Source organism: Neoarius graeffei, chromosome 9 (genome assembly GCF_027579695.1).
Source record: "Neoarius graeffei isolate fNeoGra1 chromosome 9, fNeoGra1.pri, whole genome shotgun sequence".
NCBI classification, from domain to species: Eukaryota; Metazoa; Chordata; class Actinopteri; order Siluriformes; family Ariidae; genus Neoarius; species Neoarius graeffei.
The window spans coordinates 18,074,304-18,101,768 of NC_083577.1; the positions used below are offsets into that span (position 1 = coordinate 18,074,304).

The 27,465-nt window shown below is 41.7% G+C and overlaps 1 protein-coding gene across 1 annotated transcript; it reads right to left on the minus strand.

The window, feature by feature from the left end:
- Window positions 1–461: 461 nt before the first annotated feature.
- Window positions 462–27,465, minus strand: LOC132891496 (interferon alpha/beta receptor 1a-like). The gene is made up of 7 exons (XM_060929131.1): window positions 27,230–27,465; window positions 21,835–21,961; window positions 21,441–21,622; window positions 18,665–18,807; window positions 11,942–12,086; window positions 11,679–11,806; window positions 462–1,877 (listed from the first exon to the last, which is right to left on the minus strand). Exons 1-7 carry the CDS (start codon window positions 27,276–27,278, stop codon window positions 1,668–1,670), a joined length of 984 nt encoding a protein of 327 aa, XP_060785114.1. The 5' UTR covers window positions 27,279–27,465; the 3' UTR covers window positions 462–1,667.

A 27,465-nucleotide genomic window follows, 5' to 3' on the forward strand; every position in this document is an offset into this window, starting at 1 on the left:
GGTGCGCATTTTTTTTTATTGTGACACAAGCAATAATTAAGATGAAAAAACAGAAATCTGGAGTGTGCATAAGTATTCACCCCCCTACTTTATAGAGCCACCTTTTGCTGCAATTACAGCTGCAAGTCTCTTGGGGTATGTCTCTATTAGCTTAGCACATCTAGCCATTGGGATTTTTTCCCATTCCTCAAGGCAAAACTGCTCCAACTCCTTCAAGTTAGACAGGTTGTGTTGGTGTACAGCAATCTTCAAGTTATACCACAGATTCTCAATTGGATTGATTTCTGGGCTTTGATTAGGCCATTCCAAGACATTTAAATGTTTCCCTTTAAACCCTTTTTGCCTTTTTTTTAAACTATGAGCAGTTGAAAAGTCAATAAATTGAGGGATTGCTGTTTTGTTTTTTATTTATTTTTAAATTTCATTCATTAACGGTTTCCAAATGTATTAATAATTGCAAGTTGGTAAACAATCAGGTGCAGTGCATCACAATGCAATAAAGACATATTTAACATAACAGAACAAAAAAGTGTTTACACATCAGACAAGCCATCAAGACACTCACATCACTACAAACTAAATCAGTCTTACAAATACAGCCACTGGATTTTTTTTATTTTTATTGCACCATTCAGTGTGTACATTACCTGAAGCTGTTGGCGAGTATCTTCATGATTTTCTGCCTTGTACTTCTGTTATATGATTGGTTGGTTATTGATTAGATAATTGCATGAATGTGTAGGTGTACGTTGTAAACATAACAGGCTCTTCTCTCTTATAATGTTTTTTAGTATAAATACAGAAGTGTTTATAGAAAATCGTGGGCGCTGACTGGTTGAGAAATTCAGACTATTTCTCGATCATCACCTCAAGCGACTCAGCAATCGCTTCGTCATCGTAAGTGAGGAAGAATTACAAATGATAAAAGAAAATGCTGTTCCTAAACGCACTAAAGATATTATGAAGTTTGGTCTAAAACTATTTAAAAGTAAGGTGGGATTGTGATTTATTTTATCAATTTCAAAGCAAAGTATTTTATGTGAGTTAATGTCGATAAGATAAATAAACAAGTCTGTGCCACACCGTTATTACATTTGCATGCTGCCTTTGAAGTTTGAAATAAATAACTTTTAATATGATTTTTTTAAATAATCACCTGTGTATTTACAGTAAATTATTCACCTCAGGCTCAATAAATATTGGTGGTTACTATACATGCGGGCCATTTTTTCCATGGAGTAAAAACGTATTTTATTTCCTTCTAGTGGGTTTATTGAGAGCATATTCATGGATATCTGCACTCTCCCCAGATATTCATGAACTTATAACGTCTGTCTTTGTGTCTATGACTTCGGTGATAGGAAGAAAATATGTGCACCTTTTAAAATCTCAGGTGCCAAGAGCCCTCAGTAGACTGACAGAGCAAAATCTGTCCAGGATGATGGCTTTGTTCATTAACCTTTCCTGATTTCATAGTATCTATTCACTACATTTTAACTTTTCAACAGATTTTAAGACTGAAGCTCCTTGTAACTGATCAGGGGTGGGTTTCCCAAAAGCATCGTAGTTCAAAGATCACCGTTAAATGGTAGAGCAAGCATCACAATGAACACTCTCTCTCCTAGTTAAGATGCTCTTGGCGTTAAGAGGCTTTTGGGAAACCCACTTCAGCTCTCTAGTCCTGGGCCGAAACCCGAGTCCTGCACAGAACCAGCACTCCAGTTGTCTGTGAACTCCGGAGCCTGGAGTTCTGGGTCGTGTTCCTGTTCTTGCTCTTCCTCCAGCGTGTGTGTCGGCTGGATGGCAGGTGTGATCACAAGTGCTACTGTGCAATACTCTTCCTGCACTTCTAGGAGCAAGGGACCAGGTGGAAAAGCCTGGCAGAAGACAAAGGGAGAGGTTTTTTTCTTACATATTGTAACATGAAAAAGAAAATGCAATATGAACGTACAGTCAAGAGCAAAAGTTTTTGCTTGAGAGCAATCATAAGAATATCATGAGTTTGTGTCTCTCTTTCCTGATGTCATATAATTATTGTTTAATTATCTAACTGTAACCCATTTTTAACAGGTGCTGATCACCCAGCACAGTAGGCTACAGGCTACTAAAGAGTTACACTAAATCCCAATAAATAATGGCGCAACAGGATCCTAAGTTCTCAGTGGTGGAGTGGTGAGCTGGCTGAGATTCCTGATACCATAAGGGTACAAGTACGAGTATAGAGAGAGAATAATAATCATGAATCTAATAAATGATAAATTTAATAGCGCGGTGTCTCCACTGCGAAAATACTACACTTACCTTTGAAGCTAGTGTATGGTGTATTTCCTCAGAATTTAAAATAAACAGCAGTTTGAGTGAAAGACCTAATAGCTAGTCTGCAGTGTGCATGTCAGAATGTTCAAATTTAAAGAACCAAATGAGCAGCCAATACACCCAAGATATAATTAAATAATAATAATGATTATATTTATCAATAAGTAATAATAATAATAATAGCAATAGGAGATATTATTTGATAATAAATGCTTCCCAAAGAAGCATGCAATGTAATCACCAATATGAATAAAATAGTAACACTGGCACAAGAAGAGCGGAAACAATTAGCCTACATCATAGAGATGTTACAGATAGCACATCAACAGTGTGTATACCAGCAGTACATAGTAAGAAAATAAAACTGGGCAAAGTATCAAAAGAAAAGAGTGAAAAAGAAAAAAACAAGCGCGCAGTTGGGGCCCGTTGGTGCACAGGTGGCAGCTCTCTGAACTGCAGGCAGAACAGCAACCGCTACAATGCCCTTCTAAAACGCTGGCTATCCAGGCGAGACCAGAGGAACGTGTGTGTCAGTGTAAGTGTGGGTTCGCGTTACTCACAATCCACCGGTCAGACCAGACGGATCAGGTTACAGATGTCGGTGCAGTCACGCAGCAGATGCTCCTGAGCACGCTGTGGGTTAGCTTGCTCGAACAAGATGCTGCTCACCCCAAATCCCTCGGTAGCTGGCTGGGTCCCAGTCCCGACCCAGTGAGTCCCCGGGAACTGACGAAAGCGCTCCGGTGGGCCCAGCAACGGAGGGCAGATGTGTCCGCGAAAAAAAAACAGCAAGATCACTCACTGGAGTGACACCAGAGTCCCAGGTACACGTTATGGCCACAAGCAGGCCGAACTATAAAAATACTCTCTGCAAAATACCGGTAAGTGCTGAAATAGAGCTCACAAACAACGCGACCTCTCTTTCCTCTGCTGCAGGCGGGAACTTATGTGAGCTTCTCTCTCGCGAAGTGATGGAACATTCAAAAAGCTCACGAACTCGTGGGCGTTAAACATATACCAATTACCATTGGCTGACATCAAAATTCAAATAAAAATACAACGAGCAAATAAGTCTGATTGGTCCGAATGCACAGTACATCACAACACATCAGAACAGTGAAAATATTCCAAACCACAATGCATCATGGTAAATGGAGTTAATTAACACAGAAAATAGGGCAATCCAATATAGAGTATATTATCCAATCCAATCCAATATAGAGTGTTATTTTAGAGGACCTTACACTCTCCCCCCACCAAACAAACAGCATGTCCCCATGCTGGGTCACATATATTATAAGGTGAACAGGAAAAATAGGTAAGAAAACAAATAAGCAAAACAAAACAAAGACCCAAAACAAACATGGCCTATTGCTTAAAAACTAGCTATGGGTGTAAAGGCAGGTGAAGTGCATGGCATAAGGAATGGCCGGTGTGTGCATGTACTGCAAAGAGCCTGCGGACTACACCACCAGGCATGAGAAACATTATACCGTGCAGGGAATGGCTCGGCAAGTGCAAAGTGTGATGCTACAACGTTCCTGCTCTGCACTCCTAGCTTGCCGTAAGTCAAGCGGTCAGTAGGCTTCCTATCCCTATGTGACCTATGTACTAAGGGAGGAACTGAGTCTGTGGGAGCTGCAGGGTAAACTACAGAGTGAACATCAGGACAGCTAACATCCTGGTCTGCGACTACTAAATCCTTCACTACATCAGGAGACCTATGTGGAGAGGTAAGGAGTGCAGGGTTGAGTGGATTTATCACATCATCTCTAGGCGTGGGCACTAACCTAGGGCTTCTAACTGTGGTGGAGACACATGGCGCAGTAGAATCTGGTACAGGCTGGGCATTATGCATGCCAGCAGTCAGAGGAGCATGTTGCACTGCATCCTCAGCATAACAGCCATACTCAGAATCAGAAGTGCTAAACTGTGCATGTACCACAGGAGGCAACACCTCAGAGACACCAGTCCTACGATTTTCCTTAGCCCTTCTGTGTTTCACAGCCCTTGGGCCCAAGGCTGGAGCGGTGGCGACCACTGGACCTAGTCTTACCACCTGTCCTAAAGGCAAGATATGGTTACGGTGCATCACCTTGACCAGTCCATTACCATCAACAGGCGTCAACCTGTACACAGGGAGGTCAGAAAGCTGACCATCAACAATGTAAGGACATGAGCTCCATCTATCCGCTAGCTTCTGCTTCCCTTTCAGACCCAAGTTTCTAATCAAAACCCGATCCCCAGGACTCAGGCTATGATAGCGAACTTTCTGGTCATACCTCTCCTTGTTGCTCTGATTCATCCTATCCACAGAGGCACGTGCCAGCTGGTAAGCAGCTTGCAACTCCTCTTTCATCTTTGTCACTGTAGGAATGAGAGTGGGTGGGTGGAGCACAGAAGTACGGCAGGCCAGAACTGAGTTCCAAAACTCTTTTATTTCGTACTTTTCAGTCACGATTTCACTCTCCCAGCCACAAACACACACACACACACACACACACACACAAGTCATCTGGTTGGGGAGAGAGCTCTCTTCCTCTGCTCTCTCTCTCTTTATATAGGGCGTGGTTGCTGGGAAGACACACAAACAGGTTAATTAACATCAGGTGTAGTGATTCTGCCACTTACCTTCCCTGACTCCACCCTTGGTCACAGACCGACGCTTGACCACGCCCCTGCTGCCACAGTCACATACTTTAAATGTGATGCAAATGACGTGTCATCAGATGAAACACCAAAACAAACATCAACATGGAGCCGAGCCTCCCGACCAAACATCAAGAAATAGGGTGAGTACCCGGGAGCCTCATTAGGAGTGCAATTATACGCATGCACCAAATGTGCTATATGCTGACTCCACTTTGACTTTTGATGTGACTCCAGGGTGCCCAACATGTCTAACAAAGTCCTATTGAACCTCTCAGGTTGTGGGTCACCCTGTGGGTGGTAAGGAGACATCCTCGACTTTTTCACACCCAACATGGTCAACATCTCAGTCACCAGTCTACTCTCGAAATCCCTACCCTGGTCGGAGTGGATACGGGTGGGCAAGCTGTAATGAATAAAATATCTCTCCCAGAGAGTCCTTGCCACTGTGACAGCTGTCTGGTCCTTAGTAGGAAAGGCTTGTGCATAACGCATGAAATGGTCAGTGACGACCAACAAATTGCAAACATTTTGAGAGTCAGGCTCAATCGAAAGAAAATCTATGCACACCAAATCCATGGGTCCAGAACTCTGTATGTGGGAAAGAGGAACAGCCCTCTGAGGCAACGTTTTCCGCTTGATGCAGTGCTCACATGTCTTACAGTATTTCTCTGCATCAAGCTTCATACGAGGCCAGTAAAACCTGTCCTGAACCAGACTGTACGACTTGTCAAACCCCAAGTGGCCAATATCGTCGTGCAGCAGCTTAAAAACCAGACCATGGAATTGCTTAGGGAGCACCAGTTGTCTCACACACTGACCACCCTGCTTAACAGTCCTGTATAGCAGTCCCTTGTCAATAGACAGCTTTGCCCACTCCTTTTTCAGGATCTTAAAGTCAGGATGCCGCGTCAGGATACTACTAGCAGGCTTCTTCAGACTTATAGCTTGCCAAACATCTCCTATAACAGGGTCGCTTTTCTGAGCTTCTTGAAGCTCACTAGAACTAAAAGTAGGCAACTGATCAGGTGCTACAGCAGCAACATGACAGAATGCTGTTGCAACAGCTGACTAATGGCTGCAAATCTGATCAGCAACCCGGGGGAATGAAGAACAACCAGCTCTCTGTGTGGCCACCACCTGACAAATAGCTCGCACTCCAGGGGTGGGAATCTCTCGCCACTCATCGTCAGACTGACGTGAGGGCGTCGCGACAGTGTGTCAGCATCCACGTTCCTCTGCCCAGGCCTGTACTTCAACCTGAAGTCATAAGTGGACAATGCTGACAACCAGCGATGACCAGTGGCATCCAATTTGGCAGACTTGGTTATTTAAGTCAGGGGGCTGTCGTCCGTCCTGACTTCAAAACTGGCTCCATAAAGGTAGTCATGCAGCCGATCCACAATAGCCCACTTCAAAGCTAAAAACTCCAGTTTGTGAGCTTGGGTAATTCCTCTCTGAAGGGAAAAGACTACGGCTGATGAACGCCACAGGATGCAATCCTTCAACATACTCTTGATAAAGGACACCACCTAGACCATCCAGGCTTGCATCCACATGCAAAACATACGGCTTTTGGGGGTCTGCAAAAGCTAGCACCAGGGCCTGAGTTAACCTTGATTTCAGCTCCTGAAAAGCGGAATTGCACTGGTCGCTCCATCTAGGGCCAAAAGATTCAGAGGGCCGGAAAGAAGGTTTCGAGTCAGCAGCCTGTGAACTTGAGCTCTTATTCCGAGGCAGACAGCCCTGCAGCAACTCATTCAACGGTCGGCATAATGTGGAAAAACCCTTCACAAAACGACGGTAATATCCACAAAACCCCAAAACTGACCATAGTTCAGTGACAGTCTGTGGTCGAGGCCATGAAACAACAGCCTCTATTTTGGAGGGGTCAGTGGCTATGCCATCCTGTGAAACTATGTGCCCCACATAGTTCACAGACGTCCTGCCAAACTGACACTTATCCAACGAAAGTTTGAGACCTTCATCTCTCAACCTGTCCAGAACCTTTAAGAGTTTCTCCTAGTGCTCCTCCAAGGTGCTACCAAAGACAATCAGGTCATCTAAATACACCAGAACCTCCAGAAAATTAATGTCTCTGACTGTCCGCTCCATGACTCTCTGGAACGTGGCAGGGGCACCACAGATTCCCTGAGGCATACACTCAAACTGATAGAAACCTAAAGGATAGATGAACACTGTCTTTTCTTTATCAGCCTTGCTCATGGGAATCTGGTAGTAGCCACTTCTCAAGTCCAACACCGAGAACCACTTACTACCAGAGAGACAATGGAGGGCGTCTTCGATCCTGGGAACCATGTACTGGTCAGGGATGGTCCGCTGGTTAAGCGTTCTATAATCAATGCACATCCTGACTTTACCTGACTTCTTGCACACTACAACAATGGGCGAAGCATATGGACTCTGAGACTCCGAAATGATGCCATGATTCTGGAGTTCCAGCAAATGCTGATGCGCATCCTCTAGATCAGCAGGAGCTAAACATCAAGATCGCTCCCGCAAAGGCCATGAGTCATTTAACCTGATTTCATGCTGACTGCTTTTTGAGCAGCCTACATCCCACTCGCTACAAGAGAACACTTCCTTCCTCTGCAACATCATCTTGCAGAGGCGACGTTTTGCCTCCTTTGGCATAGAAGAAGTGCCAAAATCAAAAGAAGCAGAAGTAAGCTCACCAGCAGCTATGGGACTGCAAGTGGACGGAAACTGTGGCACCATCTCTACAGGGAATATGTGAGTGAGGGGACTACCTCTTTTCACAAGAACATCCCTGGAAGAAACATTCCTCACATTTACCGTAATACGATGGCAGGACACAGCAGAGACTGGATGGACTTCAGGCCGAACCTCAAGCTCAGGGACAGATGCATCATCAGCACTAAAAGGCTGGTCTACAAGGACTAAAGAGTCATTGAGTTCGCCAGGAAACTTGGGCAGTCCTGAAAGCTGCAGCTCCTGCCCAGGCTTTAAAACAACAGGCTTAGGTTTCGTGAACCACACAGTACCGTGTTTATCCACATTCTCCAGTAATACACCTGTGTGCTTAATGGACTCAAAAACCTCTTTCATCACAGGGTGTATGGTCAGCGTGTTAAGAAACCCGTCACCTGCTTGTTCACGACAAGAGTGGAACAACTTCTTCACTAAGTGAGTGTTTGTGCCAACCAAAATGGCTATACCCTCTTTTTGTCTGAGGGTCAGGACACACAAGAGCTAAAGTGTCCACCACCTGAGGCACACCAGTGACCGTTTCAGTGAACTCGAGCCTAAGAGGCAAATATCCATCATATGGGTATTTGTGAGAGCTCAAACCCCATATTTCCAGATTTTCCACTGGCTGCAGTGGCAAATGCTTCAAATATGCATTATAAAAGCTATGATACAAGATGGTGACCTGAGAACCACTATCAAGCAGAGCTTTAGCATAAATACCTTCTATCTGCACAGGCACCTCAGCCGAGGGCCCCACTAACCCAGACGGCAGTTGTGATTGGCTGACTTTGATTGGAGGTGAACAATGAGCGGAACGTGTTTTGTGTGATGGAGCTCTGTGCTGTTCCTTCACTGAGCTCCAGGGAAGTTTCCCTGCTGCATGACCCTCTTAAGCAGCTTCTGATTCACTACCCTCAAGTTCTCAGGACGTGTGCACTCTCGCTTGGTGTGGCTGTCTTCTCCACACTTGTAACAAAAAATGGCAGGAACAGGAGAGGATGCCGTAGACTTCAGCAGGTTCGAAGAAACAGCCCTTATGGGAACAGCTGGGGCAGTGGTTTCTGTGCTGTGGCTTACGCCAAACTGTGAGACTCGAGGATTTTCAGGAGCCACGGTAGTAGCAGTCAAAAGTCTAGTTACTAAAGATGTCAGCTCCTTGACCTCTTTCCTCAGACTGTCAACCTCAGACATCACGGGAGTAACAGACACATGAGGAAGAGCGACAGCAGCAGTCACAGGAACCTGGCAAAACGTAGACGAGGCCACAGAAACCTTTGCACTCTCCCTTGCACTTACCCAGTGCTCTTCCTCTCTCACATTTCGCATTAACTGTGAAAAAGAAGGCGGGGCTTGCAAAGTGTGCAGAAGTCGCACATGTAAAGCCACAATGTCAGTGGTGAGAGCACCCTTGAACAACTGCTCCAGACTTGCACGATTCAGGCCTGCAGCTTCAATCCCTCCTCTCAAAAGAGCATGGTGGAGAAGCTTGTCCAAGCGATACAAGAAAGCAGAAAGTTTCTCACCATCTTCTTGAAAAGTATGGCGAAACGATGCCATAAGGTCTGCCCCACTCTCAGTCGATCCATAAGTAGTGTCAAGAGCAGTTAAGTAATCAGTAGCAGTACCAGACGGGCTACTGACTTTCAAGAACCTTACTATATCCGCAGCAGGCCCACGCAAACTCTCAACAATGCGCTGTCGCTTAGCAGCATCACTGCACTGCCACTCAGTAATCATCTGAGTAGCCTGCTCCATTCAGGCCTCATACTCTTCCTTGCCTGGGGGAACGGGTCATAAACCAGAGAACAGCCTCAGTTTTCTATAGCCAGGCACATCAACAGATGCCTGGTTACAGCGATCAACGAGCTGGCCTATGGCATTCACAAGATCCATGCTGACATCAGATTTAGGAGGCTGCGTGCCCAAAACAGCCTTCACATCACCCATAGACTTGCCTTCCTGCTGTAATAATGACAATAGCTTGGCTTCAAATCCATCACTTTCAGGAACAGGACTAGCAGGCAGCAAACTACTCACTACATGAACAGCCCATGGACCTGCCTCACCTACAATTCCCACTTCAGGATGGACAGAGCTCTGATCCAACTCAGCAGAAGTCTCGACTAAAATGTACAGGTGCCTACCAGTCTTGTTGCCACGGCGACCACGTATCCGGGTCCTACCCAGAACCTTGACTGTGCTGAGCACAGAGCTAACCACATCATCAGTGGCCTCCAATAGCACTCTGCTAAGTAAAATGGCATGACAACTCTGCAGTGTGCATGTCAGAATGTTCAGATATAAAGAACCAAATGAGCAGCCAATACACCCAAGATATAATTAAATAATAATCATGATTATATGTATTAATAAGCAATAATAATAATAGCACTAGGAGATATGATTTGATAATAAATGCTTATCAAAGAAGCATGCAATGTAATCACCAATATGAATAAAATAGTAACACCGGCATAAGAAGAGCGGAAACAATTAGCCTACATCATAGAGATGTTACAGATAGCACATCAACAGTGTGTATACCAGCAGTACATAGTAAGAAAATAAAACTGGGCAAAGTATCAAAAGAAAAGAGTGAAAAAGAAAAAAAACAAGCGCGCAGTTGGGGCCCGTTGGTGCACAGGTGGCAGCTCTCTGAACTGCAGGCAGAACAGCAACCGCTACAATGCCCTTCTAAAATGCTGGCTATCCAGGTGAGACCAGAGGAACGTGTGTGTGTGTGTGTGTATCAGTATAAGTGTGGGTTCGCTTTACTCACAATCCACCGGTCAGACCAGATGGATCAGGTTACAGATGTCGGTGCAGTCACGCAGCAGATGCTCCTGAGCAGAGGGCTAGCTACTGCTGTGGGTTAGCTCGCTCGAACAAGATGGTGCTCACCCCAAATCCCTTGGTAGCTGGCTGGGTCCCAGTCCCAACACAGTGAGTCCCCGGGAACTGATGAAAGCGCTCCGGTGGGCCCAGCAACGGAGGGCAGATGTGTCCGCGAAAAAAAACAGCAAGATCACTCACTGGAGTGACACCGGAGTCCCAGGTACGTTATGGCCACAAGCAGGCCGAACTATAAAAATACTCTCTGCAAAATAAGTGCTGAAATAGAGCTCACAAACAACGCGACCTCTCTCTCCTCTGCTGCAGGCGGGAACTCATGTGAGCTTCTCTCTTGCGAAGTGATGGAACATTCAAAAAGCTCGCGAACTCGTGGGCATTAAACATATACCAATTACCATTGGCTGACATCAAAATTCAAATAAAAATTCAACGAGCAAATAAGTCTGATTGGTCCGAATGCACAGTACATCACAACACATCAGAACAGTGAAAATATTCCAAACCACAAGGCATCATGGTAAATGGAGTTAATTAACACAGAAAATAGGGCAATCCAATATAGAGTATAAAATACAGTGTTATTTTAGAGGACCTTACATAACTATATTTATCCTTTAAAATAACCTCTTTCTTATCTCTCAACAGTTCTTGTCTACTTTCGTTTGTAATATTTAGCCCTTTTTTTTGCACTGAAATGCAATTTTTAAATAAAGTACATTTTCCTTCTGCTTGCAGAAACTAGAGGGGGTGTAAATATGTTTGCACTGAGCGGCATATATGAACACACATACACACACTTGTACAATTCTAAGTTCATAACCAAGAATTGTGACTATGTATTTCATCACTGATTGGGGGGGGGGACACCTCAAATTTTACTCTTTACTCAAAAATAATTAATAATTAATTATTTAAAATGGTAAGAAATACTTTTTTTTTTACTTGTTTGAGAAATCTTCACTGAAATCTATATTTAAATATGTGTTATTTTATCTATTGCTCAGTCAGAAAATGATGGCTAAAGAATTAAGAATATCTTTTGGTGGGGGGAAAGTGATGAAACAATTTTAACAGTTCTTGTTTGTGGACCCAGACATCTAGGAACTCCAGAGGAAATAAATCCTTACATGTATGCTCTCAGGTGCTGTAAATACTGAAAATTTTCTTCTGAATTTGTGACATTTGTATAAAAATGCTCCTAAAAGAGGAATACTGCACAGCACAAGGAGAATAATTAGCCACACCAAGGGCTGACCTAGAAGGGACAAGAAAGATACTTGTAACTTCCATGCAATAAAACAGTAAATGAATAAAACACCAAGTTATTGCCATGCAATAGTCACATCCAAGAAGAAACATTTAGCGAAGGAAGAGAAGGGCGTTCTTTTACCTGTTGTGGACACACATTGTGGAGATGTGTAATTGCTGCTCTTGCTATATTCCAGACTGAAGACGCTAACTTGCACACAGTATTCAGTCCAGGATTTCAGTGAGCTCAGTGGAGCGTGTGTACTGTCATAATCTGCCACGTGTTTCTATTGAGCAGCAGGAAGAAAAGACAATTAAAAATCAAGGTCGAAAGTGGCATCAGAGCCATAAATTGTAAAATATGAATGATGGGTGGTATGCTATAGCAGTATGACAATAAAGAAGTCAAAAGATGTACATATATTGTACTTAGTATAATAGGCAGGCATTGAAAAATATCATACATGATTAAAAATGGAGCTCTCGATTATTGAAAAAGGTACAAATTATACAAACTTATATTTATGGCGAAACTATACGTATATACAGTACCAGTTAAAAATTTGGACACACCTTCTAATTCAATGTTATTTATTTATTTATATAAATTAAAAGGCACTTCATATCTTAAAGTTATGATGGATGTCGTTTCTCTTTACTTAGTTGAGCAGTTCCTGATATAATATGGATTACTAGTAATAATAATAATAATAATAATAATAAATTTAATTTGTTTCATGGCGCCTTTCAAAGCACCCAAGGTCACCTTACAGATAAAAAGTAAACGTTAAAAAGAAAAATCAATGATAAAAACATCAAAATCATAACAGCAAGTGGGTGGCTTAGAGCCCATATGCTAATTTAAAAAGGTGAGTTTTAAGTGCACTTTTGAATTGTGAAACAGAGTCCAGGGTACAAATATGTAAGGGAAGGGAATTCCATAGTTTAGGAGCGGCATATGAGAAAGCCCTTTCTCCCATTGTAGTGAGTCTGACGTTTGGTTCAGCCAATAATCCCATGTTAGATGACTGTAGTGCACGGGAGGGTGTGTAGGTCTGTAGGAGTTCTTTAATATACCGGTATGGAGGGGCAAGATTGTGGAAGGCTTTGAAAGTGATTAGCAGGATTTTAAAGTCAATACGTTGGGATATTGGAAGCCAGTGTAGTTGGATCAGCAGTGGTGAAACATGGTGGAAGGACTTTGAACAGACAATAATGAGTGCCGCAGAGTTTTGGATGAGCTGTAGATGATGGGTGAGTTTGTTTGGGATGCCTGTCAAAATTGCGTTGCAGTAGTCTATGCGGGACGTTACCAGGGTGTTAACAAGCACTTCAGCAGAGTGCTGGGTAAGTACAGGACACAGTCTAGAGATGTTCCTGAGATGGAAGAACACAGTTAGGCTACGTTTACATTAGACCGTATCTGTCTCGTTTTCTTCGCGGATGCACTGTCCGTTTACATTAAACCACCTGGAAAAGCCGGGAAACGGGAATCCGCCAGCGTCCACGTATTCAATCTAGATCGTATCTGGTCCGGTGCTGTGTAAACATTGAGATACGCGAATACGCTGTGCTGAGCTCTAGCTGGCGTCCTCATTGGACAACGTCACTGTGACATCCACCTTCCTGATTCGCTGGCGTTGGTCATGTGACACGACTGCTGAAAAATGGCGCGGACTTCCGCCTTGTATCACCTTTCATTAAAGAGTATAAAAGTATGAAAATACTGCAAATACTGATGCAAATACTGCCCATTGTGTAGTTATGATTGTCTTTAGGCTTGCCATCCTTCCACTTGCAAGTAGTAAGTGATATGCGCTGGGATCACACACACAGCGGCTCAGTCCCGAATCGTGGCTTGTGCACTTCACTCGCGCGCTGTGTGAGCTGCGCAGGGCCGGAGTGCGCACCCTCCAGAGGGCACTCGCTGTTCAGGGCGGAGTGATTTGGAGCGCAGGATGCCTGCGGAGCCGAGCGTATCCGTGTATTGGTGTTGCTGTGTGCACGGCTAACGGTTTTAGTGTAAACGCGAATCGTTTTAAGAACGTTAATCTGATGATCCGCTGATTCGACGTAATGTAAACGTAGCCTCAGACAGACATTATTGATGTGGTTGGAGAATGAGAGGGTGCTGTCCAGGATAACTCCAAGGCTCTTTACCTGTTTAGAGACTGGTATAATGTCCTCACTTATAGAGATTGATTTGATATTGCTTTTTTGAAGTGTTGTGGTTCCAATGAGTAGAAGCTCAGTTTTACTGCTATTGAGTTTTAGGTAATTTCTTGCCATCCATGCCTGTATGTCATGGAGACAGGCAGTGAGGGCACTGGGTGGGATGCTGGCAGCAGGCCTAGTGGACACATAAAGCTGGGTGTCATCAGCATATGAGTGAAACTGTATTCCATAGTGCCTGAAAATGTTACCAAGGGGAAGGAGGTAGACAATGAACAAGAGTGGCCCCAGTACTGATCCCTGTGGAACTCTACGATGGAGGGTGGAGCTTTCAGATCGCTGGTCCTGGATCTGGACAAAGTGGGTTCTGTCAGATAAGTAGCTCTTAAACCACTTATAGGCAGTGCCACAGACTCCTATGCTCATTAGCCGCTCTAACAGAAATTGATGGGATATTGTGTCGAAGGCGGCACTGAGGTCCAGAAGGATGAGGATGGGCAACAGACCAGCATCAGCTGTACGAAGAAGATCATTTGTGATCTTAACAAGTGCTGTTTCAGTACTGTGTTGAGGGCGAAAACCAGATTGGAATTGTTCAAAAAGGTTATGATATTGGAGGTATATCAGAAGTTGAGATGCAACTGCTTTCTCGTGATAGAACTAGTGATAGAATAGGGCTATTTAGTGTGTTTTTATGATTTACTATTTACAGTTTGACCTCAATTGCATTAAGAAGGCAAGAAACACATCCACTAATTACCTTTTGACGAGACACACGTGTTAATTGAAAAGCATTCTAGCTGAATACCTCATGATGCTGGTTAAGATAATGAAAATAGTGTGTAAAGTGTCATCAAGGTAAACGGTGGCTACTTTGAAGATTCTAAAATATCAAACATATTGGAGTTTTTAACACTTTTGCTTACCACATAATTCCATATATGTTCCGCATGTTATTTTATAATTTTGATGTCTTCAGTATTGTTCTACAATGTAGAAAATAATCAAAATACAGAAAAACCTATGAATGAGGAGGTGTGTCCAAACTGTTAACTGATCCTGCATATTTATATACATTTCATCACTTACAGAGACAATAATAAACGTTCTTAAAAAGCATATAAAAATTATAACACGTAAGCATGTTGGCAAACATATGGATTTGAAATACATCAAAAATATTCCAGTGTTAGCACTGTTACTGTTAACAACCCTAACCCATAGCTAGAGTGGTATGCAAAAGTTTGGGCACCCCTGGTCAAAATTGCTGTTACTGTGAACAGTTAAGCAAGTTGAAGATGAAATGATCTCCAAAAGGCATAAAGTTAAAGATGACTCATTCCCTTTATATTTTAAGCAAAAACAATTTTTTATTTTCATCTTTTACATTTTCAAAATGACAAAAAAGGAAAAGGGCCCAAAGCAAAAGTTTGGGCACCCTGCATGGTTAGTACCTAGTAACACCCCCTTTGGCAAGTATCACAGCTTGTAAACACTTTTTGTAGCCAGCTAATAATCTTGGGGGATTTTCACACATTCGTCCTTGCAAAAGCCTTCCAGTTCTTCAAATGTTTCTTAGGCTGTCTTGCATGCACTGCTCTTTTGAGATCTATCCACAGATTTTCAATGATGTTTAGGTCAGGGGACTGTGAGGGCCATGGCAAAACCTTCCGCTTGTGCCTCTTGAGGTATTCCATTGTAGATTTTGTGGTGTGTTTTGGATCATTGTCTTCTTGTAGGACCCATCCTCTTTTTAACTTCAACTTTTTTACAGATGGTGTGATGTTTGCTTCCAGAATTTGCTGGTATTTATTTGAATCCATGCTTCCCTCGACCAATGAAATGTGCCCTGTGCCACTGGCTGCAACACAACCCCAAGCATGATCGATCTACACCCATGCTTCAGAGTTGGAGAGGTGTTCTTTTCCTGGAATTTGGCACCCTTTTTTCTCCAAACATACCTTTGCACATTGTGGCCAAAAAGTTCTATTTTGATTTCATCAGTCCACAGGACTTGTTTCCAAAACTTCAGATGCTGAATTTTGTGGCTAGGACACAGGAAAGGTTTTCTTCTGATGACTCTCCCATGAAGGTCATATTTGTTCAGGAGTCACTACATAGTAAAACAGTGCACCACCACTCCAGGGTCTGATAAATCTTTCTGAAGGTCTTTTGCACTCAAACAGGTTTTTTTATTTGTCTTTCCAGCAATCCAACGAGCAGTTCTTAACTGCCATTTCTTAATACTATTACGATCTGAGGAAACAGCTACCTGAAAACACTTTGCTACGTTCTTGTAGCCTTCTCCTGCTTTGTGAGCATCAATTATTTTATTATTCAGAATGCGAGGGAGTTGCTTAGAGGAGCCCATGGCTGTTGATTTTAGGGACAAGTTTGAGGAGTTAGAGAATTTATGCAACTTTGAAATCTGCATCATCTGACCTTTCCTAACGAAGAATTTGAACAAGCCACAGCTCAATAAGCTAATTAAGGTCTGGAACCTTGGTAAAAGTTACCTGAGAACTCAAATGTATTGGGGTGCCCAAACTTTTGCATGGTGTTCCTTTTCTTTTTTCACTCTCCAATTGTACAAAACAAAACTAAAACACAAATCTTGCAGAAAACGCTGAAATGTGTCGTCTTTACCTTTATGCCTTTTGGTGATCAGTTCATCTTCTGCTCACTTAACTATTCACAGTAACAGACATTTTCAGTAAGGGTGCCCAAACTTTTGCATGCCACTGTATGTCATCGCTTGTTTACCACAATGCATACCCGGGTTCAGCTCCGCCGTATTGTTTACTTTCGCCTTTAAATCTTCAAAGCCTTTTAAAATGTCTGTGTCTTTTCCAATTTCATACAGTCTCTTTACCAGGCCTAGCTTCTGATATGCTGCTCTTCCTAATATTGCAGGAGCATCTTTCCGTATGATTTCAAATTACATTTTGTGTTTCTGTCCCTTGTATTCACATGAGATGAATTTCTTGCCCAGCGATGCCATTTTGTGATCTGTGTATGCCACTAACTTGCATTTCGATGTTGCCAGTTTTCCTTCAGTGCACAGTGAGCTGTATGTATTCTCTGACATAACATTGCATTCTGCACCAGTATCAAGCTTGAATGTCACATTCCTTCTGTTTATTTTCAGATTTTCTGTCCACATTTCTTCATCTGTTTTGACAGTTTGGATGCACTTCTCGTCATTAACTCCAACTGTGCCAGTAAACATGTCTGTACAGCTCTCATTCTGCTCAACTGTGTGCATCTTTCATGTGTGGCTTTGTGAATTGCACATTTTTGCAAAATTATTTTTCTTGTGGCATGACTTACATGTCTGACAGAATGCTGGACACTTCCTAGCTTCATGTTGTAGCCACATCTGCTGCAGTTTATACCTTTCTGTTCTTCGTTTTCTGTCTTTGCCTTGCCTTTGTTGTTTTCACAGTTTGAATTTTATGCACTTCAGTTTCTTCATTCAATACTTTCACTTCACTGGATGTGATCTTGCTTGCTCAACAGATATCAATAGCTTTTTGCAGTGTTAGATCTGCCTCTCTCAGCAATCTGCCTCTCACTTGGTCATGATTTCTGCCACATACAATTATGTGACGTACCAATGAGCCATGCAAGTCTCCAAGCTCGCAGTCTTTTGCTTTGCTTTTCAAATCCGTGACATATACATCTATTGTCTCCGATGATCCTTGTACTTGTGTGAAAAACACATAGCGTGTGCATGACAAGTGTTTTCTAGGTTTGCAGTATTCTTGGAGCTTTCACTTCAGCACTGCAATTTTGTCTTTCTCTTCTTCTCGGAATTCAAATGTGTTGCTTAAGTTTATTGCCTCTTTGTCAGTGATATGCAAAAACTTGCCACACTGCACAGCCTTTGTCTTCTTGTCTATCCCGCTAGCAATGCACTACAGCCCGTATCATCGAATCCAACTTTTTCGGAAAGATTACCTTGCAGGCTCAAAGCTAACGGTGACTGCAGCCCTAAATGTGACATTTTCCTGTCTTATCTTCTTTTAGCTTTGTTCTGACACCACGTTATGTTTAAGGAAATTACAAGGACAACGTTTATATGTTAACTCTGGCTTCTTTACTACAGCATTGTACTTGACACAGGTTCGAACTCCTGTGATCCCACCGAACTATGGGTGCCTCTAGGAATCAGTTAGTGCCAACACACATACATTACAGTAATGGTCATGTTCTGCCTCTGAGGAAATGTAACCAACAGCAGTTCAGGTTAACACTGAGTTACAGCCAACATTACAGTCAATACCGAACATGATCATGAATATGAAGAAAATCTGCATTACTGAAACATATGTTTAGACACCCAGTGACATTTAAGTGACTATAAGTAACACTGAAAAAAAATCAATATTCTGAAATCACTGAAAATTGCCTGTTCACTTGATTTATAAATGATGTGCCTTACTGCCAAACTGCAGAAGTATCAGCCCCTGGTAAATATGTTCTAATGTTTAGAATTCTGGGCTTGTATACAAATTTGTCCTTGTGTTACTGTAGGTAGTCTCTTTGTTTTTTGAAGCCGTTACTTTGTGTGCCCTTCAGAATCATGACTGGATTGCTTAGGAGTTTATAAATACTACATTATTGGTCAAACATAATCCCCTGTACACCCTTTTAAATATTTGGATTAAAGAAAATAATGTGTGTGTGTTACCTGTTCAGGTTTAAGCCTCTCCCAGTATTGCACCCTGTATTTTAGGTCCTTCATTACATCGCTCATGACTGTCTTGGATATCGTGAGAGTCAACACATCTCTGTCTGCCTTCACACTCACACTGCTGGGTGACATTAGCAGCACTGCAACATTTGAACAACACCGCCTTATATAATAACACACTCGATTAAAAATCACATCAGGTCTTTATCAGGTGCAGGGGTTAAGACTGATCACACTGTTTGTGTGGATTTACATGTACTTTAATTTCTGCAAGGAAATCAGATTTTTGCAATAATCCAATCAGTGGAGTAATCTGACTAAATAATAATCAGATTTTTTTTTATTACCATCACTATTAGCAGTGTACAGAAATGAGTAATTAAAAAATATCAGTTATTAAAAAAATAAGTTTTTTTTAATATAAAAAAATAACTTCAGTCACTTTAAAAACATTCATTATCTATGCTGTTTAATCATTTCAGGTCATGGTTGAGCTGGAGCCAATCCCAGCTGACACTGTGTGAGAGGCAGGGTTCACCCTGGGCAGGTCACCAATCTATCACAGGCCTAACAGAGAGAGAGAGAGACAACCATTCACACCTATGGGCAATTTAGAGTAGCCAGCTGACGTAACCTACATGTCTTTGCACTGTTGGAGGAAACCAGAGCACCCGGGGGAAACCCACGCAGGCACAGGGAGAACATGCAAACTCCACACAGAGAGGCCCCTGTCAGCCACAAGATCTGAACCCAGAACCTTCTTGCTGTGAGGGGACAGTGCTAACCCTTGCACCACCGTGCTATCTCTTTAAAAGTGCTAACTCAGGTAAAAGTTGTAATCTAAATTAGAACAATCCATCACTATTCAAATCCATCCATCCATCCATCCACCCAGTATTCAAATCCATCCATCTATGCAGTTTTCAAATCTATCCATCCATCCAGTATTCAAAACCATCCATCCATCCATCCATCCAGTATTCAAATCTATCCATCTATCCATCCAAGTGTTCAAAACAATCCATCCATCTATGCAGTTTTTAAATCCATCCATCTATCCATCCAAGTGTTCAAATCCATCCATCCATACATCCATCAATACATCCATCCATATATCCAGTATTCAAAGCCATCCATCCGTCCATCCATCCACTATTCAAATCCATCCACCCACCCATCCATCCAGTATTCAAATCCATCTATCTATGCACTTTTCAAATCTATCCATCCATGCATTCATCCATCCAGTATTCAAATACATACATACATACATACATTCTTTTCTCCTTCTTCTTCTTCTTCTTCTTTTGGCTGCTCCCGATTAGGGGTCACCACAGCGGATCTACATACATACAGTATTAAAATCCATCCATACATCCAGTATTCAAATCCATCCATCCTTACCTACATCCAGTATTCAAAACCATCCATCCACCCATCCAATTACCATTTTATCATAATCAATATAATGGTAGAACTTCAGTCTATCATACTGGTGCAAGACAGGAAAACATCCCGAATGGGACACCATTGGATTTTCACCAACTGAAGCACCACCACTCCCGGGTGTTCCACTGTTTTTTTCCCTACGAATATCAGTGATCTGTCTTAATCTATATATTTCTAATGGGGAAGCCCAGGGTTATAAACACAAAGGTAAAATAATTATTCCCAGGATCAGGATTACGAACAGCTGATATCACATGTTATGAAAGAGTCTCTTAGGCTTCTCTTTCTGAGCCCATGCAGGATACAGAACTGAAATGGTTTCCTCTTCAAACAGCCTTTTTGTAGCAATCACTTCAGCAAAAAGAGTGGGAGAACTGCATGCCTTGGTGATAAACTCACCTTGCATGTGTGACCTTGCAGTTAAACTACAGAGTTTCAGTTTCTGCTCAAAGTCACAACTTTTGTACATCAATCAGTTGACATTATAGCATTCCATTAAGGCCAATGTGAGAAGCATTCCTTGTTGTGCCCAGAATGCACCCTACTGTACTATCAATCCTCATGTCAACTGATCATCTGACTCAGATAAAAGATACAGGGAGCTCCCTTGTCTAGACAGGGACTAGACCTCATCACCAAGGCCTTCAGACAGGCAGTCCTGGACCCTAATCATGGCCATTCCTTCGAGGTGTGCCACTACAGGATGTATTCGCTGCCTCCATCTGGGCATCACTGTGCACCTTCTCCATGTTCAACAAGGTTTAACATCTTTCAGGGCTATGAATGTACTGGTCTTCTCCAAACACCAATTAGTTAATCCTGAGATGTGGTTGTTCCTCATGATATTGTAGTACACATTATCAAGGGGATTCTCAACACCCCTGGTGATTAGGTGGGATAAAATAGAGTGTGCTTTAGATGCTTTTTATCACAGACATTGGATGGATTTATCATGGTCCAAGGAATCAGATGCACTGCACATTTCTGGTACTTTCCCAGACAGCAGTGGAAAGAGAGGGGAAAATCCAGGGAGAAACACATCCAGTGCCATCATTGACAACTAGTCGTGCTACATATATTAGATACATATATTTCTTAGCCTTAATGTTTTATTTGTAATATTTATCTCCACCAAAAATTGTGCTTTTGTATCAATTATACCTTTATTAGTACATTTAAAGGCTCTTTAGAATAGAAACCAGACGACATTTAGAGAAAGACATTCCTCAGATGTGTTTTTTTTTGCACACACTGTTGACTTTCTGTTTTGATCCAAGAATCTGTTCTGCTTTTTTGGACATTCCTATGACAAGCCCGTACTCACCATCCTCATCAGGTGTGAACCTCTTCGTTGTCCAGTTGGAATGCTGGAGCCCAGCCTCGGCTCTGACTCTAAGCAGAAACGATCCTGAAAAATACAGGCCACTGGGTGTGAAATCACACCAACACTCACTGGAACCTTCACATGCCCGCTTATAGCTGCTCTCATTGTCTTGGACATTCCAGCTGTGAAAAGAGAGGAAGGAAAGCTAGAGAGAATAGTACTATAGCATGTCTCACTTCCAAAGACTATGCATTCATAAGAAATAGTTAAAAGCCACAGGAAACAAATGGCTTTGAAATGTGGACTTAGTAACTGAAATATTTTTGCACATTAAAATGGAGGACGACATTCAAAATGATCTTAATGATTGAAAACCTTATTAAAGTTAACTTACTAGACATAATCAGTGGTGAATGTGACTGGGTTTTCCAGCTGTGTGTAATTCCAGTCCCAGTGCAGCATGTAGTTCATATCCATTGCTATCATTTTTACATTCTGTGGAGCTGGCAAAGAAGCTGACACTAGGGTGGGGGGTATGATATCACAATAAATTAACATTAAATGATTATTACAATAAATTATTGTTTCACAAACTTACTGCAGATTTTTACAGAAGAGGTGCTGCTGTAATCACAAAGACTGTCCTGTACTCCTCCCAGGACTCTTATTCACAATATGCTCAGACCGAACATCCTTCTCCATCTGTATACTGTCATAATAAATAATCCCACTATTTCGTGCCACCCAGGAGAGGAAGCGGTCATTTGGATTCATCTTCACTTCATCTCAGGGCTTCAAAGCCTCATAGCTTGCTCATTAGTGATCTAAATTTCTAATGTCTATTCTTTACACTGCTATACAAATGAAACTGTATATAACAGGAACTAAATTACAGGTTTGGATAAAAGTGCTTCTTAAATGTTAAGCTTAACTGTTAAGCTAATTTCTAGGAGATACTTCTACTATTTGGGCTGTGATATCAAATACCTGAACGGCTCCTAAATATTAATTGTGTCCAAAAACACTTAAATAGCTACTATAATTCCTGAGGTCTTTTTTTAATCAAAAGCAGAGAAACAGATTTTCATTACCAGAAATTATCCAAAAACATGCACAAAATATGTATGTCCGTGTATCACTGGCCACTTTATTAGGCACACCCATCCACCTGCTGTTATATGCAGTTATCTAATCAGCCAATCCCTTGACAGCAGCACAATGCATAAAATCACGCAGATACAAATCAAGAGCTTCAGTTAATGTTCACTTCAAACATCACAATGGGAAAAATTGTGATCTCTGTGACTTTCACTGTGGCATGGGTGTTGGTTTAAGCCAGATGGACTGGTTTGAGTATTTCAGAAACTGCTGACCTCCTGGGGTTTTCACACACAATAGTCTCTGCATCGCTACGTGGTACACCAGCAGCTCTGTGGCAGACAAGAAAGCTCTTCAAAGAGTCATCGACTCTGCACAAAAGATCATTGGGTGCCCACTGCCCTCCGTAGAGCAACTCTACTACACCACCTGTTGTCTCAGCAGAGCCACCAACATCCAATAGGACCCTTCCCACCCTGGTCACCAACTTCTTGAACCACTGCCCTCTGGTAGATGGTTCAGGTCCATTGCATCATGGACAAATAGACTAGATAACAGCTTTTACCCGAGTGTCGTATGTGAACTGAACAAAGCCTGTCACCTACACAGATGTCAGCGGTACGGACAGAAACAGGACTGAACTGTAACAAACTGTCTACACCTCTATATGCCTACCTCTTACCTAAATAGTATATGTTTTTACAACCACATGCACCTTATTCTCTCGATCACATATATTTATTTATTTATATTGCTCCTGCTCAAATGCACTCTGTCAGCATGGACAAAGGCGCAATGATCACACCTAATTATGCAATACATTTACTCATCATTGTGCAATAACCCACTGACTCATCGTCATGCTGTATTATAGGTCACACCCTACAATTGCATTTATGTTTTAAGCAGTTCTTGTATAGTTCTTGTACAGTGGTGCTTGAAAGTTTGTGAACCCTTTAGAATTTTCTATATTTCTGCATAAATATGACCTAAAACATCACCAGGTTTTCACACAAATCCTAAAAGTAGATAAAGAGAACCCAGTTAAACAAATGAGACAAAAATATTCTACTTGGTCATTTATTTACTGAGGAAAATGATCCAATATTACATATCTGAGTGGCAAAAGTATGTGAACCTCTAGGATTAGCAGTTAATTTGAAGGTGAAATTAGGGTCAGGTGTTTTCCATCAGTGGGATGACAATCAGATGTGAGTGGGCACCCTGTTTTAATTAAAGAACAGGGATCTATCAAAGTCTGATCTTCACAACACATGTTTGTGGAAGTGTATCATGGCATGAACAAAGAAGATTTCTAAGGACCTCAAAAAAAGCATTGTTGATGCTCATCAGGCTGGAAAAGGTTACAAAACCATCTCTAAAGAGTTTGGACTCCACCAGTCCACAGTCAGACAGACTGTGTACAAATGGAGGAAATTCAAGACCATTGTTACCCCTCCTAGGAGTGGTCAACCAACAAAGAGCAAGGTGTAATAGTGGGCGAGGTCACAAAGGACCCCAGGGTAACTTCTAAGCAACTGAAGGCCTCTCTCACATTGGCTAATGTTAATGTTCTTGAGTCCACCATCAGGAGAAGACTGAACAACAATGGTGTGCATGGCAGGGTTGCAAGGAGAAAGCCACTGCTCTCCAAAAAGAACATTGCTGCTCATCTGCAGTTTGCTAAAGATCACATGGACAAGCCAGAAGGCTATTGGGAAAATGTTTTGTGGACGGATAAGACCAAAATAGAACTTTTTGGTTTAAATGAGAAGCATTATGTTTGGACAAAGGAAAACACTGCATTCCAGCATAAGAACCTCATCCCATCTGGGAAACATGGTGGTGGTAGTATCATGGTTTGGGCCTGTTTTGCTGCATCCTATTCATATTAACATTAATTGATTTGTATTGTAATGTCTAAAGATATGACAGGATACAAAATTAGCATTTCTATGCCTTTATTGTTTTCAAGTTTACAGCATTAAGCATAGTTTATGCTTCATAAAAAAAAGATTAGCCCTAAGGGATATGACTCCATTTCAGAAATTTAACAAAAATGAACATATTATGGCAAATCGTAGCCTACGATAAAACTGGCCTGAAAAAAACGGTCCATGTACGTTTTCGTTCATTCATTATTCTATTTTGGAAGTCACATAAGAAATGAAAAAGGACTCATTTATGAATTTTTACACTTGTGTATGACTTGTGAAATGGAATCCAGAGCCATGTTTTGATGTATTTTTAGTTATTGAAAATGAGTCATTGAACAGCAGAAAAAGGGAAAAAGCAATTTTGAAAAATGCCGTTCTGAATTGCGTTTTAGTTTATTTAGAACTTAGGTTTTGGGTGACCTGGAAGCCTAAGCTTGTGGGCGGGTTGGGAGCGTTATGGTTTGTTTATTCTCATCCGCATGACATGGCGTCTTTGGAGGCATATTCCGACTTAATTTGCGAAATGTTGTGAAGGCATGCTACGCATGCAGATATTTCACAGCACCTCAAAGACATTGGCGCAGGACATGGCTGTTCTGTTATGAGTGTACGGAGGTTTTGTGATGCTCACAACCTTACGAAAAATAGTTGCAATTTTGTGTGTTGACATGTCTTCTTCACGTAGATTCACCCATTTAGGGCCTTTGAAGAGCATGTACTGCATAGCATCCATGAACTTGCTGGAGGTCATCACTTCCGGGTGAAAGATAGGATCAGTCAAATGAAATTCAATAAAGGAATAAATGAATATTACAAAATAAGAAAACGATCAGAAATGTTGTCCACTTTTCATATCTTTAGACATTACAATACAATACAGATCAATTAATGTTAATATGAATAGGATGCAGCAAAACAGGCCCAAACCATGATACTACCACCACCATGTTTCCCAGATGGGATGAGGTTCTTATGCTGGAATGCAGTGTTTTCCTTTGTCCAAACATAACGCTTCTCATTTAAACCAAAAAGTTCTATTTTGGTCTTATCCGTCCACAAAACATTTTCCCAATAGCCTTCTGGCTTGTCCATGTGATCTTTAGCAAACTGCAGATGAGCAGCAATGTTCTTTTTGGAGAGCAGTGGCTTTCTCCTTGCAACCCTGCCATGCACATCATTGTTGTTCAGTGTTCTCCTGATTAAATGTATTGAATGGCAATACATTTCGAAAACAAAATAGAGCCATTTCTGCTTGTATTGTTTTAAATAAAACACCAAGCTGCACCCTTTTTTAAATTTCATCTTTCATTCCAAAATAGAATAAAGAATGAACGAAAAAGTACACGGACCAAAAACCCCACAGGCCTTTTAAATCACAGCTAGACAATGACTATTAGCTATATGAGGCTACCCAGTCACATTTCGAAAAACGGAATTAGAAATAACAAAATCAAAGTGCTTTTAATGATACTGAAGTGCTTAGCCCTCGAAGGAAAGGCAGCTCAATCACTTTAGTCTGACTTCCGACCAGAAAAAAACTCAGTTATACGGGACAAAAAATGTGAACAAACTGTCAGCATATCTTCAACAACATACTCCGCCACAAGTCTCCTAACCTCCTGAGGCTGAAGCAGCATCTCAGAGCGGCAGAACGTTAATTTTGGCTGCTTTGTGATTTTATTGCCACTCTCATCCTCCGCTTGCTTCCTTGTTAACTTCATGTTACTATGGCACCTCCGGAAATGTTTAGTTAAATTACTGGTGTTATTTCGGGAAGTGGACAGTTCTTTAGGTTTAGCACACAAAGTGCATTTGACTACGATGTTCTTTACATCCTTATTTTTCACAAACTTAAAGTAATGGGCGTGTGCCCATCTGCAGGTTCACTCATCTCTCTCTCCTGTCTGACTAGCCTAAAGGGAAAAGAAGTGAAACATTTTGCGCGGATGTTTCACCTCTGCTGATCTCGCGAGATTTTGGCGAATTTGTATGAAGGGGGAAAAAAAAGCCCATCACTTCATTCCAGGTTAAAAATGCAGTGTAACGCGCGTTACTGACATTTGTAGCGAGTAAAATATTACCACTTTTTTTTCTGTAATGCCTTTCCACATTAATGTAATGTCGCGTTACCACAAAAAGCAATGAATTACAGTAATTCGTTACTTTTGTAACGCGTTACTCCCAACACTGTTATAACTAGTACAATGGCAGTATATTGATAAGTGTACTTGTGGTATACTTTAAGCATATGAGAGGGATATACCAAGTACATTGATAGTACGGTATATAGATGAGTGTACTTGTATACTTTAAAGTGTACTTTTGCAAACTTAAAATGAACTTTAAAGTATACTTTTATAAACTTGAAATGTTCCAATTTAGTCCGAAAAAGTATTAAATTTGTATACTTTCTAGTACACTAAAAGTACATGGTCTGTAGTATACTTGCTATACTTATACTGAAGGATACTTAATAAAATGAACTTTAAGTATACTACTTTTTGCTATGTACTCATGAAATCAGTCAAAGATGATGATGAGGAGGAGGAGGAGTGTGTGCGCGCGCTGAAACATAACAACAACAACAACAACAAAAACACCTTCCTACACGTGGGCATGATTTCCAATACCCTGCATCAACTCTGTATCAGAACTTTGTTTTGGTACTAAACTCATCTGAACAAGAAGGAAGATCATCTCTCTGTCTGTCTCTCTCTCTCTCTCTCTCTCATTCATTTTCCAGGTTGGTCTTACCTGCCATGATGAGAAGCAGAGTGAGCTTTAGGTCGATGTGTAGCGCCATTCTTGCTCATCCAGAGTAATGTGGTGCACAAACCCCCCCTCACACTTCACTACTTCCGCACGAGCCACCTGAATAAAACGAGCTGTCTCAATAAAACTACTCGAAGTATTGCCTTTTAAACCTGTGTTATATTGTGTTACTGGAGCAAACCTTATACAGCAGATCGTGTGAAATAAACCTAAATACT

Coding starts and splice junctions, on each gene's coding strand:
- LOC132891496 (XM_060929131.1), bottom strand. CDS start 27,278: ATGGCGCTACACATCGACCTAAAGCTCACTCTGCTTCTCATCATGGCA. Junction 21,962..27,229: donor TCTGCTTCTCATCATGGCAG/GTAAGACCAACC, acceptor CCCCCACCCTAG/TGTCAGCTTCTTTGCCAGCT. Junction 18,808..21,440: donor GTTCACACCTGATGAGGATG/GTGAGTACGGGC, acceptor CAAATGTTGCAG/TGCTGCTAATGTCACCCAGC.